Genomic DNA, 15,956 nt, shown 5'->3' with positions numbered 1-15,956 from the left:
GCCAGGCATGTCTGCGTAGCAACACACTGATATTTATTGCACGGGACGCGGTGTCTGCTGCGTCAAGCGCACATTTTATGGATGTATTAGTGATATCTTGTATAAGGTCATTGGCTTTGTCTTTATATTGTTGTTGAGGTAGATGTTGAATGAGGTTTTCTAGCTCATCATAGTGAGCCTGGTCATACCTTGCCAGAAGGGCTTGTGTGTTGGCTATTTTACATGAGTTTGCAGCTTGAGACGCCATACGTTTGCCTAATGCGTCTAATAATTTAGATTCCTTGTCAGGAAGTGGTGTGTCACCAGACCCCTGAGAATTTGCTCTTTTGCGTTCATTGGTTACAACTAAGGAATCTAAAGGAAATTGACCTTTGATGTATATGTGGTCAGAGGGAGCTACCTTGTATTTTTGATCTATTCTGGGGTTTAGAACCCTAGCTCTAACTGGGTTTTTGAACACCTCATGGGCGTGTCTAAGAAGCTCTTTAAGCATTGGCAAGACAAGAGTAGATTTTTGTGGCTGGTCGAAAGTTTCAAAAAGAAAGTCTTTATCTACAGGGTCGGAGTGTAGCGGCCCTATTAATTAGTTGGGCAAAACCTACGTCATCTGGCGAAGATGGTTTTGAGGGATAGAAGTCCGGATCATTATTTAGATCAGGATCCATACTGTAGTCATGCCAAGGGTCTGGTTCCTGTGGTGGATCATCAGGGTCCTCAGTGTTTAATGGTACTATATCTTCATCCTCTTGTCTATCCCCATGTGCATAATCACTATCCTCTGGTTGTGGAAAATGTGGTGGAGAAATGCGTAAAAGAGGGTTAATTGGTGGAGGGGGTGAAGGTGGTGGTCAAGTATTAGTAGCCATATGTATCTTCTTTAGAGGAACTGGTGCCTGTGGTAAATGTTCTGGTTTCCTCTTCGTAGGTAGCTTGGTAACTATGTGACCAGTGTTTGGATGGATTAAGATGGTGGTTTGCTTTGGATCAGGGAAAAAAAGTTATTCGGCATCGACAGTTTTCTTTGGTGTGGAAGATTTCTCCTTGGAAACTGGTTTTTGTTGTTTAGCGACAGTATTCGGTATGGAAGCTTTGCCTGGCACAGAGACCTTCGATGCCGGTTGTTTCGGCTCCGGAGGTGTTTGTTTAGGAGGCTTAGTTATGGGAAGCTTGTCTACTAATGTTTTCGGCTCCGAAGTCTTCGGTGTCAAGGTCTTATCTGGCTGCTTCGGCGCCAAGATCTACTCCTGCTGCTTTGGTGCCAAGAGCTTTTCTGGCTGCTTCGGTGCCAAGAGCTTTTCCGGTTGCATCGGTGCCAAGAGCTTTTCCGGCTGCTTCGGTGCCGAACATGGTTTTTCGGGACCCGGTGGCTGGCTCGAACCAGAAGGCTTTTGTCTGTCCTTCGGTGCCAGGCCCGAAGGCGGGGAGCTGGAAGTTTTTGTTTGGTGTGGTTCTGAGCCGAAGGCGAAGGTGTCACCGGAACCTTTGTTATGGGCTTGGGTAGGGCAGAGTCTCCGTACTCACGTCCCTTTGAGCCGGGTTGATGTCATCTTCGGCCTCGTAGGAGTCTACTTTGGAGTCTGGGACCTGTTCTGTTTCCGGAAGGCTATCAGAGCCTGTATGGAAGATGTCCGGAATGGAACCTGTGCCTCGCGTCGAGCTCAATGATCCCGGATGGTTTTCTTAGACTTGAAGGATAGACAAGCCTCACAGTCCTCCTCTCGATGTTCTGGAGAGAGGCACAGATTACAAACAGGATGGAGGTCCGAGTGTAGGAATTTAGCACCTCACTGAGGACATTTCTTAAAAGGATTCCGTTCCATCGACGTCTGTCTTTACCGGCGCGGGTAGACCCAACGGCCCGCGTCGAAGTTCTCAGGCGTCAACGTTTTTTTAAGCTGTCGTCGAGGGTGAACGTCAAAAGAAACGTGATCGAGATAATACCGTCGGTTAGCTGTGATTACGCGTCAAAAGTGGGTTCGATAACGACACCAACCGAGAGCGCAGCCGAACCCGACGGCGGAAAAAAACAATCTAATGATGGAGCCGAAGCCTATGCACACTATAGACCGAAGGAGAAGTCACCAAATCGTGACTACAACACTTCTTCGAAGACAAAAACAACATGCAAACATCCGAGCACTACATCAGATGGCGATCTATGCAAAAGTGTACAAGCTGCAGCTCATATGCTTTGAACACATGTTTTCTCACATTTGGTATAATTACTTTGTGAATGTAAATGACAATTAAAGCATACTGTGACTACATGCCTGCCTTTATCAACGCTTCACTACAAAACTATGCAATTGCATTCATTTAACAGAGCACATGGCTCTCAGACAATGGGTGATATGAATAGGGTCACTGGAAAGTTCAAAAGATTGTCCTTGTCCAGCCCCAAAAATGTAGTGTCTCCTTCACCTCTGAATCTTAATGAAACTTTCCATTAAAAAAATATAATTATACCACCCAACGCAATGACATCAAATTCAGCAGAAACTTAACTCTTTACTCAGAAAGTGTGATTTGGTGGAAATTTGTTCAGCATTTTGAGAACTTTTCATTGAAAGAGGTGCTCAGGGTGGTCATGAAGAGGTTACAAATGCACTGCTAATTACCTCCAATATTAACTCACTCATTACATGTTCTATGACACCACATTATTGATAACACTATGCATGGCTGGGTCGCAATTTATAGTTACTTTATGAAACAAGTTATAGTTTATTTCATGGTTTCGAAAGAATAAAAAAAAAATACATATTTTATTTATGCTTTTTAAATTTAACATAACCAAAATCACAGTGTGACTTGTATCATGACTTATTATAAAACATTGACCTTCATGTTACATACACAAAACGCGGCTACTAGTCATGTACAGGGTCATTTGCCTCTAAAACCTACCTCCCATCAGTTCTCTGGTCAATGCTGCCTAGACTTCCAAGCATGGTTTAGTTACTTGAGATAACTATAATTGCTAAATTTCAGTAATACTGTTAATTTAAAATGGTTTGTTTTAACTGACATTTTCACCCAAGTATAATATCCCTTTTATCTTTGTTTTTTTCAGTGAATGTATAAATATTCCTACATACACACACCCACAACTTTTAGAAGGTCAGCAACTGAGCTCCTCCCTGGGACCCCACTCCTCCAACCCCCTCCCCCACCCCCGTGCCCCTTTTCTCTACCAAGACAGTCCAGGATACTGAGCTGCAAGCTACTTCATCAATGTCAAGGTGTGTCATAGCAGTCTAACTCTGGTCCTGCACAGGGAAAAAATGAACAAGGACATGAGCTGCATTACTCAAGCAAAAACATCTGTAAAAAATATAGATCAACGTCCTCCTTTGAGAATTTTAGCCCTCCTGTTCTCACAGAGGGCGTCTCCTAAGTATCATGTTGGCACTCTTTTCTCGGTCTGAAAACGGTCCTCCATTCTCCATGATGCTCCCGTTCTCCAGGTGCCATCAAAGGTTCTTAATTAACTTCAGGGTCTTTAATATCCAGGATGTCCCTCGCATAGCAGTTTGACTGAAAATTGTTTGTTGTCTGACAAGGAGACACAAAGGAGTGCCCTCATCTGTAAGGGATTTTTTCTGGTCTCAAATGTGGTTATTTTCTTGAAATCCTAACATCTGGCCAGTGTGATCAGCGACATACTCAAACAAGGTTACTCAGTCACCCTTAAATTCAAATTATACCTCTTGCTACATGGTAAGTACTTTGTGCTTGAAGTGTTCTCTTGTGAGCACCCACAGAACCAGCTTTTTGAAAATTTGCAGGCAGAGAACACTCAGTCACTTTTAGGATCTGTATACTGTCGTCAAGCATGTTAAGCACATGGCCAAACATGGATGTGGCATTCAAGGTAGTTATTGGCAACATCGTTGCTTACGTCTAGGAGTCACACATTACGACAAGAACGATTTTTGCAATTTTGAAGCTTGCTTTAAAGTGCTTGTTAATGAGCTTCAACACCATCAATCCTACCTGCAAGTTCTTTGTGCTCCTGCACTTGGTCAGCCAGATCATTTTCAAAGTAATCCAGCCTTGTTTCTGTATTTTGAAGACCGTGCTCCAGGTTGGTGAGCGTTTTCATAAAATCCTGTTTATAGGCTGTTCGGTCTTTCTTTAACTCAAGCAACAGCAGTTGGAGGTCACCTTGGGCTGAGGAAGCCTGAAGGTCATCAGATTTGTGTTGGACTCGGAAAGATCCTAGTGAAGCTATGCCCAAGATTCCTCAAATTAGGTTTGCTACGCAGTTTTGAATTGAGTGGGGTCTTCGGGTTTAGCCACATGCAGTGTCATTTCTAAACCCATTTAGGCCAAGTAACAAGAGATCTTCGTGACAAGGGGTAGTGAATTAGATCCTTTTTTGCTACAGGTCAGGACAACATTAATACTCCGAAATGTGCAAACGTGTTTCAATATTCATCTCCTACACCCCCCACCAACCCCACTTTTCCCCATATAATGAGGGCCCACAAAAGCCAATGCAAGCTATATGTCAGTGGCGTAGCTTAGTCAGTAAGATTAGGGAAATGTGAGCATCAGATACTAAATGAGAGAAACACAATATTTTGTAAAGTAAACATTCTTTAGGCCCTTCAAAAACAGAGATGACAGTGTGTTTGTGTGTTTTTGTCAGTGTGTGTATGCATAAATCGTAGGTGAAATCTGACAGACACTTTGCCATACCCACCTGAAAGCACCTGCACCCAATTATTCATCTGAAAATACATATTGGGGAGGGGCGGGGGGAGGGGGTGGAGGGGTGGTAGTTGTGTCACCCCTAACACCCCGCTGAATCTACGCCCCGGCTAGATGTGCTGCGTGCACTGGAGATGTAACATGTAAATGAATAACCTTTAGCCGGAGCACGCCCTGTATGAGCGGCAGGGGGTTGAGCAGTCTCACCCTCACTATGTCAACACTGCTGTTCACCTCGATGGCCCATGACCTCGCTCACAGGGCCTCCTGTCCTCTTCCTGGTCCCAGCAGCCCCTGGGACGGACTCCCATCCAATTCCCGTGCTGCAGGGTAGCCAAGTGACTGGCCTCAGCGGGCTGGAAATGCGTTCGGCTCAGAAAAGGGAGACTGGGGTTTCTCCAGCCCGTTTGTTCAACGCAGCCTGGCTGGAGAAACCTGAGTGCACATGTGGGTTTAAGCCGGCCTGAGACGACCGGCCAAACACATATGCACACTTAGGAAGTGCACATAGCACTCGTCCCCCCTCCCATGGCTCGGCCTGCCCCTTCCTACAGCACTGACTCAGAGCCAGCAAATGAAAAATAAAACAATGCTAGAATATCGTTTTTTCCATTTGCTGGCTCTAAGCCAGGCAGTGGGGCGAAGCTCCCCTGCCATTGAGGAGGAGCCGCTGCTGCAAGGTGGGATGGATCCAGACCATATGGAGTTAATCCGCTTCTTGCGCCTGACACTGGGGACGGGGGGGTGGGGGGTGAGGCAGAGAGGGAATGGGAAACATAGAATGTAATTTATGTGGTGTGAGATAGGCTCTATGCAGAATTATAAGTTGAATAAACTTGCAACTGGAGTTACAGGAAACTCTACAGGGGTACTCCATGACGGACTGCCATTCTTCACCATGAAATATGCAGCCTCGGTTGGACTCCCACTTAGAGCGAAGGAGTAACCACTGCCACAGGGCAGCAAGATGGGAGCACAAATCCTTGTATAGCCATTTCACCAAGCATAGACTGTAGCCCATAATATGTATTGTGTGAATAAACTCATGTGTCCCCAGTTCAGAGACTAATGGTGCCCATTGTGTAGGAACATATCGGAGGATATGAGCATAAGTCAAAGTGTGTTTCCGGTAAGCCATGAGTCTGCGCAAAGTCCTGGTGAGTCATCAGGTGGCCTCCAAAGAGGTCTCCAACCGTCTTGAGTCCCAGCCTGTTCCCATGGTGCTAATCTACTGGCTGTTAAAGGGCCCGAAGCAGTGGGGAGGCCTCTGAGTGAGATACTGAGGGCATAGTGTGGGAGCGAGGCGGTGTAACGTAGAGCTGTTTTCCAGTATATAAGGGCTATTTGAAGTAGTAGGGACTGCGGAGATGGGCGGTCTTGTCACTACGAAGACCGGGCGCTGTAATTTCTCCAGTTATGCATGCACAGTGTATAGCCGATTTCAGGTTTCGGCCTGCCAGCCGATAGGACCACCACTGAAACTGTCCGGCCAGGCAATAGGCTTTAAAGTCCGGGCACCCCTTTTTCCCCTTACCACCATGCAGTAACCACATCTTAGACAGGCCAATTCTGCATCACCAGGAGCCCCACATCAGGTGGATTAGTAAAGAGTTGAGTATTCTTAAGACCGATGCGGGGATAACCACTGGTAGGTTGACAAACAATAGTACAGCAGTCAGGGTAACATGATCATTTTGGAAAGAGACAGCCATCCTGCGACCAACAAGGGAAGGGCACCAGAGGCCGGTGCCGGTAAGCGTGGTGAAGCGGGCAGGGGAAATAAATCCTGTGCTGTTGTCATCCACCCTGCTGCGCACTCCCACCCCTCCCCCCTCCACCCCCCAATGCTTACCTGCACCCTGCACCGGCCGCTGCTGGGGTAGGATGACAGAATGCAATTTGTGATTTCAACGAGTGAACAGTCTTCACGGGATGGCCATCCAAGAGGTCTTTAAGATCACAATATATATGTATACCTTAATACCGAAACATTTGGTGAGCTAACTGTATATCATCGGAGCCAAAAGGAAGACTAATCACATTGGTGGTATCTGCAAAGAAGAAATCATGGGACTTGCCGTAGTCAGGAAAAGTTACCAAACTAGTGAAACACCCTGGATACTGGCTTCAGGCCTGTCCCGAAGGTTGCAGATATATAATAGCATGTCATTGGCATATAACGATAGCGGATGTGTTATAGGTCCCTGCAGGATCCCCCATCCTAATGCAGATTGCCTGATATAATGAGCCAATGGCTCCAACCGCAGCACAAAAATTAACGACGAGAGAGGACAGCCCTGTCTGGTGCCATTGGACAAAAGGTAAGACTATGAAACACAAGATCCCGTCTTTGCCTGTGCTATGGGGGCAGAGTACAGTAGTTCAACCCAGCGAATATAGGAGAGGGTATGTTAAACCGTTCAAGGACTGCAAATATAAAATTAAACCCAAGAGTACTGAAAACCTGTTGAAGGTCTAATGAGAGACATCCGTCCAATCGATATTATTCCTGTGCGATGTCCATGATTTGGTAAAGACGGCAGACATTGAGGTGTTATGGCGCAAGACAAAACCACACAGATCTGGATTTTTTTAAATTGAGGGAACAGTGGGAGTAGGTGTCTCGCTAGTACTTTGCTTAAGATTTTACATTAGTTATATTACAAGGCTAACGACCTGTACGAGGACATTTCCTCTGGGTCGCGGCCTGGGATCAGCAGTGACGTGCCTATTGCCAGGCTTGTAGCTGGGGGTAATGATTCTGCTAAGAGGGATGCTTTATAGAGCCATTCTAGCAGTGACACTAGGAGAGTCACAAATGTACAGTAAAATTAAATGGGTAGGCCATCTGACCCTGGAGTCTTAATATGAGCAAGATAATCAATGGCCCAAAATATTTCAAGTGAAGCATCCAGCACCTCACGGTCAGTAGAGGATATAATAGGGAGCCGCAGTCCCTCTAGGAATGACTTGAATTTGGATAGGTTGGTGGGGGGTGGGGACTGGGGGGAGGGGGGGGAGGTTGTGGCCGTCTATAGAGTGGTGTAGAAATGTTTAAAGGCTATGCTTATGTCCAACTGGGTTGTGATGTGGATAGACAGGGATACAGACACTGATAAATTAGGGGTTGGTGATCCATCCGGGCGGGCAGTGCGCTAGCCTTATTGCCGTCAGTTTGAGGCTTTCTTTTATGTACGTAGCATAGTCAACAAGTTGTAACCTTTCAAGGAGTTCGGCAAAACATTTTGCTCCCCTTAAGGTTGCTTGTCATACCGCTGTCACAATGGCCACAGGCACCAGAAAATGTAACCAATCTTGTTGAAGTTGCTCCCTGTTGAACCAAGAACCATATTCAAACTTGCCTGCCTCACACAATACTGTATTTCTTGGCCTCCAAACCACCATCAAAACTACCACTACCAGAAAAGTAACCATGTGGTTAATGCAATCTTAGATGCATGACAAACTGCTCTTGGAAATACCAAGTTTGAAGAAAACAAAAACCCTGAAACAATCCTTTACTTGTAGTGACCCAAGGATACAGAACTCCATTCCACCATCTAATAGTAGTCGTTTGCCCTGCTTCACGTACAACAAAACTGAAGGACTTTTTCAACAACATTTTAAATTGTGGAACCATTCACCCTTGATTAGTCTCCTAAAAATGTTATTGTTTATACAATATTTGGCTTATGTGTTGAGTTGTATAGTTCCTATCAGTTGCTACTTGTAAGAAATGTTTACTAAGAGAAGCACTCTGCCACCACTGGGTTTTGTTCTCACTATATACAAAATCAATTTGCAATTTAGCAAATATCCAGCAACATCTGACAGATGAACATTAATGAAAGTATATGCCATGCCTGCCTTTTAGCACGCAAGCAAACGGTGAACATCAGATTTTTAAGCGTTTATAGGTTCCAAAAGGAACAGGGACAGTTAATCTACATAGAGTCTGAGACTGCTGTCATCTGTCCATTAAAGGCCTCCATTGGAGTTCCCTGGACTTCTTACCAATTGAGGACTCTTAATGGTGTTATAATGCATCCGGATAACTGAACTTCTCTTTAGGTGTAACTGGTCTGGAAAGGATCAACCAGTACTGGAGAAGTAATCTATCCAGTGATCTATTGTCATACACTTCTGAGGGAGTACAGTGATTTAATCCATTGCGATGATTTCCTACATCTTGTTCCACCACATGTTTGAGGATCGTGAATCAGGCAATTACCTTTTGTAGGACAGGAAGAGTTCCAATGGTATGAGCCAGTATGTGACCAATCTATGCACTAGCAGTGTATGGTATAAAAATTGCAACTGAAAATGAAGTAATACCTGCTGATTAAGTTTCAATTGGTTAATTGTTATTTAGTAATAGCTTGATCAATAAAAAACACCTTACAAAATACCTGGGCTTTTCCACAAGCTAATCATATATGAAACACGTCTCTATTGGCAACACAGCTCTCCATGTCTGGCCTGCAGCAGGATTGGTTATATGACACTGCCTCACAGGAATTATGTACCACCTGTAAAGTATTTTAGTGGAATCTTTCCCTTTCTAGGATGCATATTGAGACGTTTGCTGAATCTCGACCACATATATTGTGTTAATTTTTGGGTTTATCTGTCCAATACCCTGCGAATAGGTCCGTGCTCTGTCAATACATTTATGAATCGATTCATCAGGCAAATGCACGTTTAAAATTGGAATATTGCAATCAAAAATACTCATACTATTCACTAAGCTTGTACAAACTACCACAAGCCTTCAATATACATTAGCTGCATGCATTACCTTAGCAGTGTTCATGAAGCAAAAAAGTATGAAGAAAAAAGGCATTACTGAAAATATTACCTTAGACCTAAGGGATGCGCAGTAGAGGGAACATATCTGTCTGCTTGTTCATCCTTCTGTAACAAGTCATCTGCCTGCAAAAATAACAGGATCATGTCAGTTTATGAAATAAGAGCACCTTTGATCGACCTTATCGCCCTAGTACAGAAAGTCATTACTCAGTGTCTGAAACCACCGGATACATGGTACACTGCTCAAATAATCCAGTGTTCATTACATGATTGGGGCTCATATGTCACTTTGTGATTTGCCAATGGCTAGTCCAAGACTAATGAAAGAGAAACCGCCTAAAGGAGAGAGCACGATTTTGAACTACTGAATGATTCTTCTTCAAGAATACAGAAATCGAGGAAATTAATTTAGCGCTGTCAGAAAAAAGGAGCCCTCATCCCCATGGATCGTCATCAATTAGGGCGGTTGCAAGCTCACTCATGACAAACAAACCTCTGGAAAATCTGATACACCGTCACCAGCACAACCACCACCATGTGCAGCTGGCCTCGCAATCCACGGCCAAGGAAAAGAAAAGTAAGAGCAAATTGCCTGGAATCGATTCTGTCTGGCGTACACGCAAGCTTTTGGGGTGTTGGTTGGCGTTCGGTAGGTCATTGTGTTCTTGTCAACCATGAGGGCATCCTGTTGAATACAAACATTAATCAGAAACAGACCTTGCAGGTAGGTGTACTAAACATGCCAATTCAGGGGCATCAGAGTAGTAAAGATAGTGAAAAGGCATTAAGGAAGGACCGATACGTTTTAGACAATCCCTCTAGTAGCAATCCTATAAATCCAACTTCAAGAAATTAACAGTTAAGACGGAATGGAAAGGGTTCTACTTTCAAAGCAACTATCAGGCTCTGCAGTTCAATGGACTCCACCATGATAGAGACTGGCTCAACATGCAATCAGGTACAAAGACAGAGGCAAATGCCACCTCATGCACACTAATAGGGTCATTGACAAGCAACTTGCAATATCTGGTGTAAAACACACCTGGAGGAAATTGATATGCAGTGGTGCTCATGTTTCTGGACCAGATTTATGAGCTGGGCCTCGCATGCAAAAGGCATCTGCACCCATGTTGCTTACATTATAACCTCTAATGCCAAAGTAGTATGTGGTAGTACTTGCAAGCCCAAACACAAGAGTGCACTTTACACTCAACTCACCATATTAGATAGTGCTAAAATGGGCCCAAATTGTGCAAGAGCTCGTTGTGCATGGGGATTCTGCTGGTAACGCAGAACTGTGCGTTAGGGAAAGGGAAATCACTACAGTATGTGCCATGGACAGAAGGTGAATGACAAAAAAAATAGGTGCTCAATTAAGGTCCTTTCCATTTTAAGGTTGATCTCAAGAGGGCTACCTTAAGCAGATTACACATTTTTAGGTGAAGGTAAGGTCTGTTTTAGTAGCTTGTTCACTAGCCTGCTCTTCAGGGTTTACTCAGATTCTGCTGGAGTGGTTATAGAGGCCATCTTGAAATGTCCAACAAGGTCATGAGCATTTAAGATAGTTATCACATACAAAGCTTCCCAGCGCTGTAATTTAAGCAAAGTTTGTTGTGGGGACAATTCAAAAGGTCCGATTGCAGGTTTGGTAATTTTCCTTCTAAAATGCACAATATAGAAAAAGAAAGGTTGCAAAGCGCACCTTAGCACTGTAGCTACTGCGAATCCCGCTCCCCGTTGTTTTCTGGTGTCCCCCCACGTGGCACATTGAGGGTCTTTGATCCATCTGTTAAGTGCCCAAAACAAGACAATCACGAATGGTTAAACATTCAAATATGCAAACACAGCTTTCCCCAGGTCTTAATTAGAGCATTAGGCAAATTAAAAGCAAGTTACTCAAAAGGAAAAAAACAATCAGTGTCAAAATAACCTTGCATTTACAGAAAATGAATGCCCGAATTTGCAATTGTAAGCCATTAAGAAAATACAACATTCCCATTAAGATCACGCTGGTGCATTACAAATGACTTGCAAATCCACAGGAGTCTAAAAGCATCATTATCCTCGGCATCAAACTGCCTGCATAGAATTACCAAAACAAATGCATATTTATAGCGTATGGTTAATGTAACATATTCAACGCTTCCCTGGCCCCTGCCATCTCAAGCAATGCATCATTTGGCAAAGATTATTATCAAGAACCTTCTGACTCCGTGAAACTCTGGTCTCTTGCGGTGTCATGTTCTGTCACAGTATGTGCAGCAGGCCTACCACGAAACGAGGCCATCATAGGTGTGAAAAATGTTCTGATGGGTAGACACCGTTTTGAAGGATGTTTTACCGGCCTTCTTTAAGGACGAAGAAGACTTAAGCTATTATGAGGAAATCTGTTCTGATGAAAGGGCGTGTACACCAATACTTCTATCCTATATCCACTCCTCTGGGACAGAGGGTGGCGAATGCTGGGGGTAGGCTGACTGGAGGAAGTCTTCCTGGCGTTTCAAGAGATTCAGAAACACTAAAAGAAGTCATTAGCAGGTCATAACAGGGACTTTACAATTTATTGTGGCCAACACAGGACCAGTAGCGGCCACCTGGACTAACCTAGTCTTTTTAGGATCCTAGAGAAAAGGACTGTCATATTTGGCTTTTTTTCGAAGTAGACTGTAGGTTTTCAAGAAGCCCAAGTCTCATCTGTGTACCAGTCCAGGCCCTTCACAAGTTGTACTGTAGTGGTTACCAAATGAAGTCATAACCTTTGTTTTTTTTGAGCCACAAGCCTCAAAAAGGGCTTTTTCAGAGTACATGCCTGCAACTATCTAAACAATTTCTCAAGTTAAACTTATAAACCCCTATGTTCGGTCTCCACGCTCGCCATCAAGGTTGCATATCCACTGCTACATACAAAGGAATTAAACGTTATTCTGGGACTCACAAGTTCTTTGGTCAGTTGTATAACAAGGAATAATGCATGAAATTACATTGGTGACTAAAAAGTAATCACCAGCTCATGAGAAAGCAACATGCTTGTTCTCCAACTTACTGACAATTCGAGATCAAACACTTGGGTGGACCATTTTACTAGTTTGTATGCTGCAAGGGAAAGTAGGCAACTCATACATATCGATGGACTAGCAGCCAATACAAAAGATCTTACTTTAGTTTTTAGCTTGGACGGAACAAAAAATGTCAACTAGTGCAGTCAAACCAGGGAAAGCTCCCGGACCTGATAAAACTCTGGGTGATCAACTGAAGCATGATATCAGTGTCTGGGGACCATACATAAATTCCTTATGTAATGCAATAGCCTTGGGAGCCCCCATCCCCAATACTTGGAAAGGGGCTGAATTTATTACAATTTTTTTAAAAGTTAATCGTTATGACCCTGCAAACTATCGCCCAATCAGCCTAATAGACATTTTACAGAAAATTTATGTTAGGCATATTTTAAGATGTCTTTGTTGGAAATATGTAAAAATAAGAATGGGTCAACTTATACGTTGTTTTTGTGGACTTAAAGGCAGCGTTTGACCTTATTCCTCAGGACCCATTATGGTACTCCTTGAGATGCCAAGAGGTACCCTGTGATTTACAAAACCAAATAACCAAATAATAAGACTACATGAAGAGAAATATGCAAAAGTAAGATGGGGTCCGAGAGGGGCGAACTATCTGAGGCAATCCCTATAAAAAGAGGTGTACGTCAGGGATGTGTGCTGGCACCAACCCTATTCTCACTGTATGTAAATGAGATCTCCAATTTTTTGAATGGTTGCCAGAACGACAAACCCAAATTGGGAGGAGATTTGGTGCCAGCACTTCTATTTGCCGACGACACCATTCTAATATCGCAAACACCAAAAGGATTGCAACGCCCAATAGACTCCTTCTATACTTCTTGTATAAGAAAGGCCTTGAAATAAATATTGGTAAATACATGGCAATAAACCCCCACAAAACTTTCAAAAAAAATATTGTACTAAATAACCAAAAGTTGGAGTATGTGCAGAGTTTTAACTATTTTGGCATATCTTTGGATACACAGCTATCTTGGAAGTCGCAAATGGAAAACAACAAGATAGCTTTACTCCAAAACTCTTTGCCCATAATGAAAAATGATAGGAGTAGCTTCTCCAAAGCAGTTTCCCCAGCCCTGGAGGTGTTCAAATATAAAGCCCAAGCAGCCGCACTCTACAGGGCCGAAATATGGGGTCCTTACTGCAAAAATAACTTTGAAATAGGGGAAAACAAATTTTATAGAATGCTCTTAAGCCTCCCTGCGCGAGCTCCATTAATTCCAATTATCCTGGATTTAAATGTCAAACGTACTGACCATCACGCATTATTAAGACCCCTATTATTTTGGGTCAGAATTTGGTCCACTACAGAATTGTTACACTACAAGGTAGGCTTGGAGGAGATTTTGAAGTTGGACCAGCATAGGAGTATTCTGTGGCTTAGACACTTTTCCTTGTGGTTCAGAAAATTGGGCCTATCCCATTACTGGGATGACCCAACCGCGCGGTCCGTAGCCTCAAAGAAACAGCTAAAAACCACTTTCTGGGCCTATATTCAAAATAGCGTGTTAAATGGTCTACCTAGCGGATCGTTAACGACTAGGTTCCTTTTGTTCAAGGACGTAGCAAATTTATAGCCCTTTCTTGATGAGGTGCATCCACAATTAGCAAACAGTTTATACATAAAGTTTAGTTACGGTGTAGTATATATAAATGCAAATCATGTCACGATGGGCTATTAACGCTGGAACAAGTAATGATTTGTGTTCTTTATGCCCAAACAAGGTTAAAGAAACTGACTTGCATGTATTATTCTTTTGTCCTCTATATGTCAAGCTTAGAAAGAAATGGATTAAACCAATCTGTATAAATATGGGAATTGGGTCTTGTAGAGAGGCAGAATCTTAAAAACGGATACATCACAACCAATTGAATTTAGTGTCAGTAAATTTTTACTTGCCGTAAGCTTTTTAAGGGCCAAATCAGGACTGAAGTTGTAACTAATATGATTAAGCATTTCCAGGGCAATAATACATGAATTCGGAATGAGTATGTAGATACAATAGGTATAAGGGAGTCTTGTTCGAGGGAAATGTTAGTCAGAAATTATTATAATTAATTGTTTTTTTAATGTTATAGGGATGAAAGCACAAACAAATAAAAAAACAAGGAGTCCTATATTAGCGCTATTACTGTTTTTATCTTGATGCCTACTTTAAACATAATTATGTTCTTAATGAAATGGCGACAGGTCATATACAACAGCTTTTTTCTTTTTCCATCTATTAACATTGTACTAGCATTGTTGCCCTATTTGCATATGGAAATTGTACGTGTTTAAATGCATCTTTTATGGTTTAAAATAACCGAAATAAAGATTATGAATTTAATTGAGAACCCATCTAAAGTATGTACAACTTTGGTAATTTTGTTTTTCATTCATCTGCTATAATTAATACAGTATTTACCTTTACTCTCGTTTGTTTGTTATGGTAGTCATTCTTTGATGCATTTGTTATTTTTTATCATTAATTTTGCCCAATGATGATTCTCCCATGCTGACTTAAACCACTCAACTCACTTGGTCGAAACGTTAATTTTTTTGCAAGAGAAAAGTATAGTTACTGAGCACCAGTTTATCTGAGTGAAAACGAGTTAAAACTGATCAGACTGAAAAAGCCAGTAGTTCACCAACCATATCAGAAAAGGTATTACCACCAGGAACATAGTTTACAATGTCAGCAACCCTATTGAAAAACTGTGCAATGGTTCAAAAGGAGAGGCTGTGAGAAATGTTAGAATTGGAATCAAATACCACTGCACAACAATAAACCACACAGGGAATAAATGACAGCAAACCTTTTCGAAAATACATCACCATGGGTTAATTAAACAGATGGTTGATAGTGTATGCCTATGAAAGCAGCCAAATAAACACTTATGGTGGCAAGCTCTAAACACTAATGGCAGGATCTCCAAACCTTGCTGTGCAAGGGAAAGCGCAATGCGCAGTTTAGCAGAGTCAGATTGGCAGAACCAAATAGGGTCGAACCACCCATGCCAGCGTGTAAGCAAGTCTGTTGTGTGTGGAAGAAAAGGCTGAATGCTGAGTCCCCACAAACCAATGTACCAAACGCTGCAGGCCCAATCCAAGGTGATCAGAATTTGCTTAGCCAGTCAACCCTGCACCTTCTGTAGGACTTTTGATGGAGGATGGTTTGGCAGGAATAAGTAAAGCAGACCATACAATCAGCCTTATGTGACATGGGATGGGGTTGGGATACTGTAAAGCAGAGAAGAGGATGGGCCACCATACAATCTATACACAACAAGGAAAATATCTTGCTCACTAGCTTCAATTGATTTGATTTATGTAACTGAACCAGAGATTTAGTTCGATGCGACAACATGAAT

General features: G+C 42.8%; 1 protein-coding gene across 9 annotated transcripts in view; it reads right to left on the bottom strand.

The window, feature by feature from the left end:
• LEMD1 (LEM domain containing 1) overlaps positions 1-15,956 on the bottom strand; it is a 561,429-nt gene that overhangs the window by 21,135 nt on the left and 524,338 nt on the right. For 8 of the 9 annotated variants that reach the window (XM_078644617.1, XM_078644620.1, XM_078644619.1 and 5 more), the window contains 3 exons: positions 11,228-11,316; positions 10,019-10,210; positions 9,575-9,648 (listed from right to left, as the gene is read on the bottom strand). In XM_078644617.1, coding sequence (XP_078500743.1) covers positions 9,575-9,648; positions 10,019-10,210; positions 11,228-11,316 — 355 coding nt within the window. The remainder of the gene's footprint in view (positions 1-9,574; positions 9,649-10,018; positions 10,211-11,227; positions 11,317-15,956) is intronic. The other variant, XM_078644613.1, reaches the window with a different exon arrangement.

This window comes from Lissotriton helveticus, chromosome 5_1 (assembly GCF_964261635.1).
Source record: "Lissotriton helveticus chromosome 5_1, aLisHel1.1, whole genome shotgun sequence".
Lineage (NCBI taxonomy): Eukaryota > Metazoa > Chordata > Amphibia > Caudata > Salamandridae > Lissotriton > Lissotriton helveticus.
This window is presented reverse-complemented; position numbering and strand designations above follow the sequence as displayed.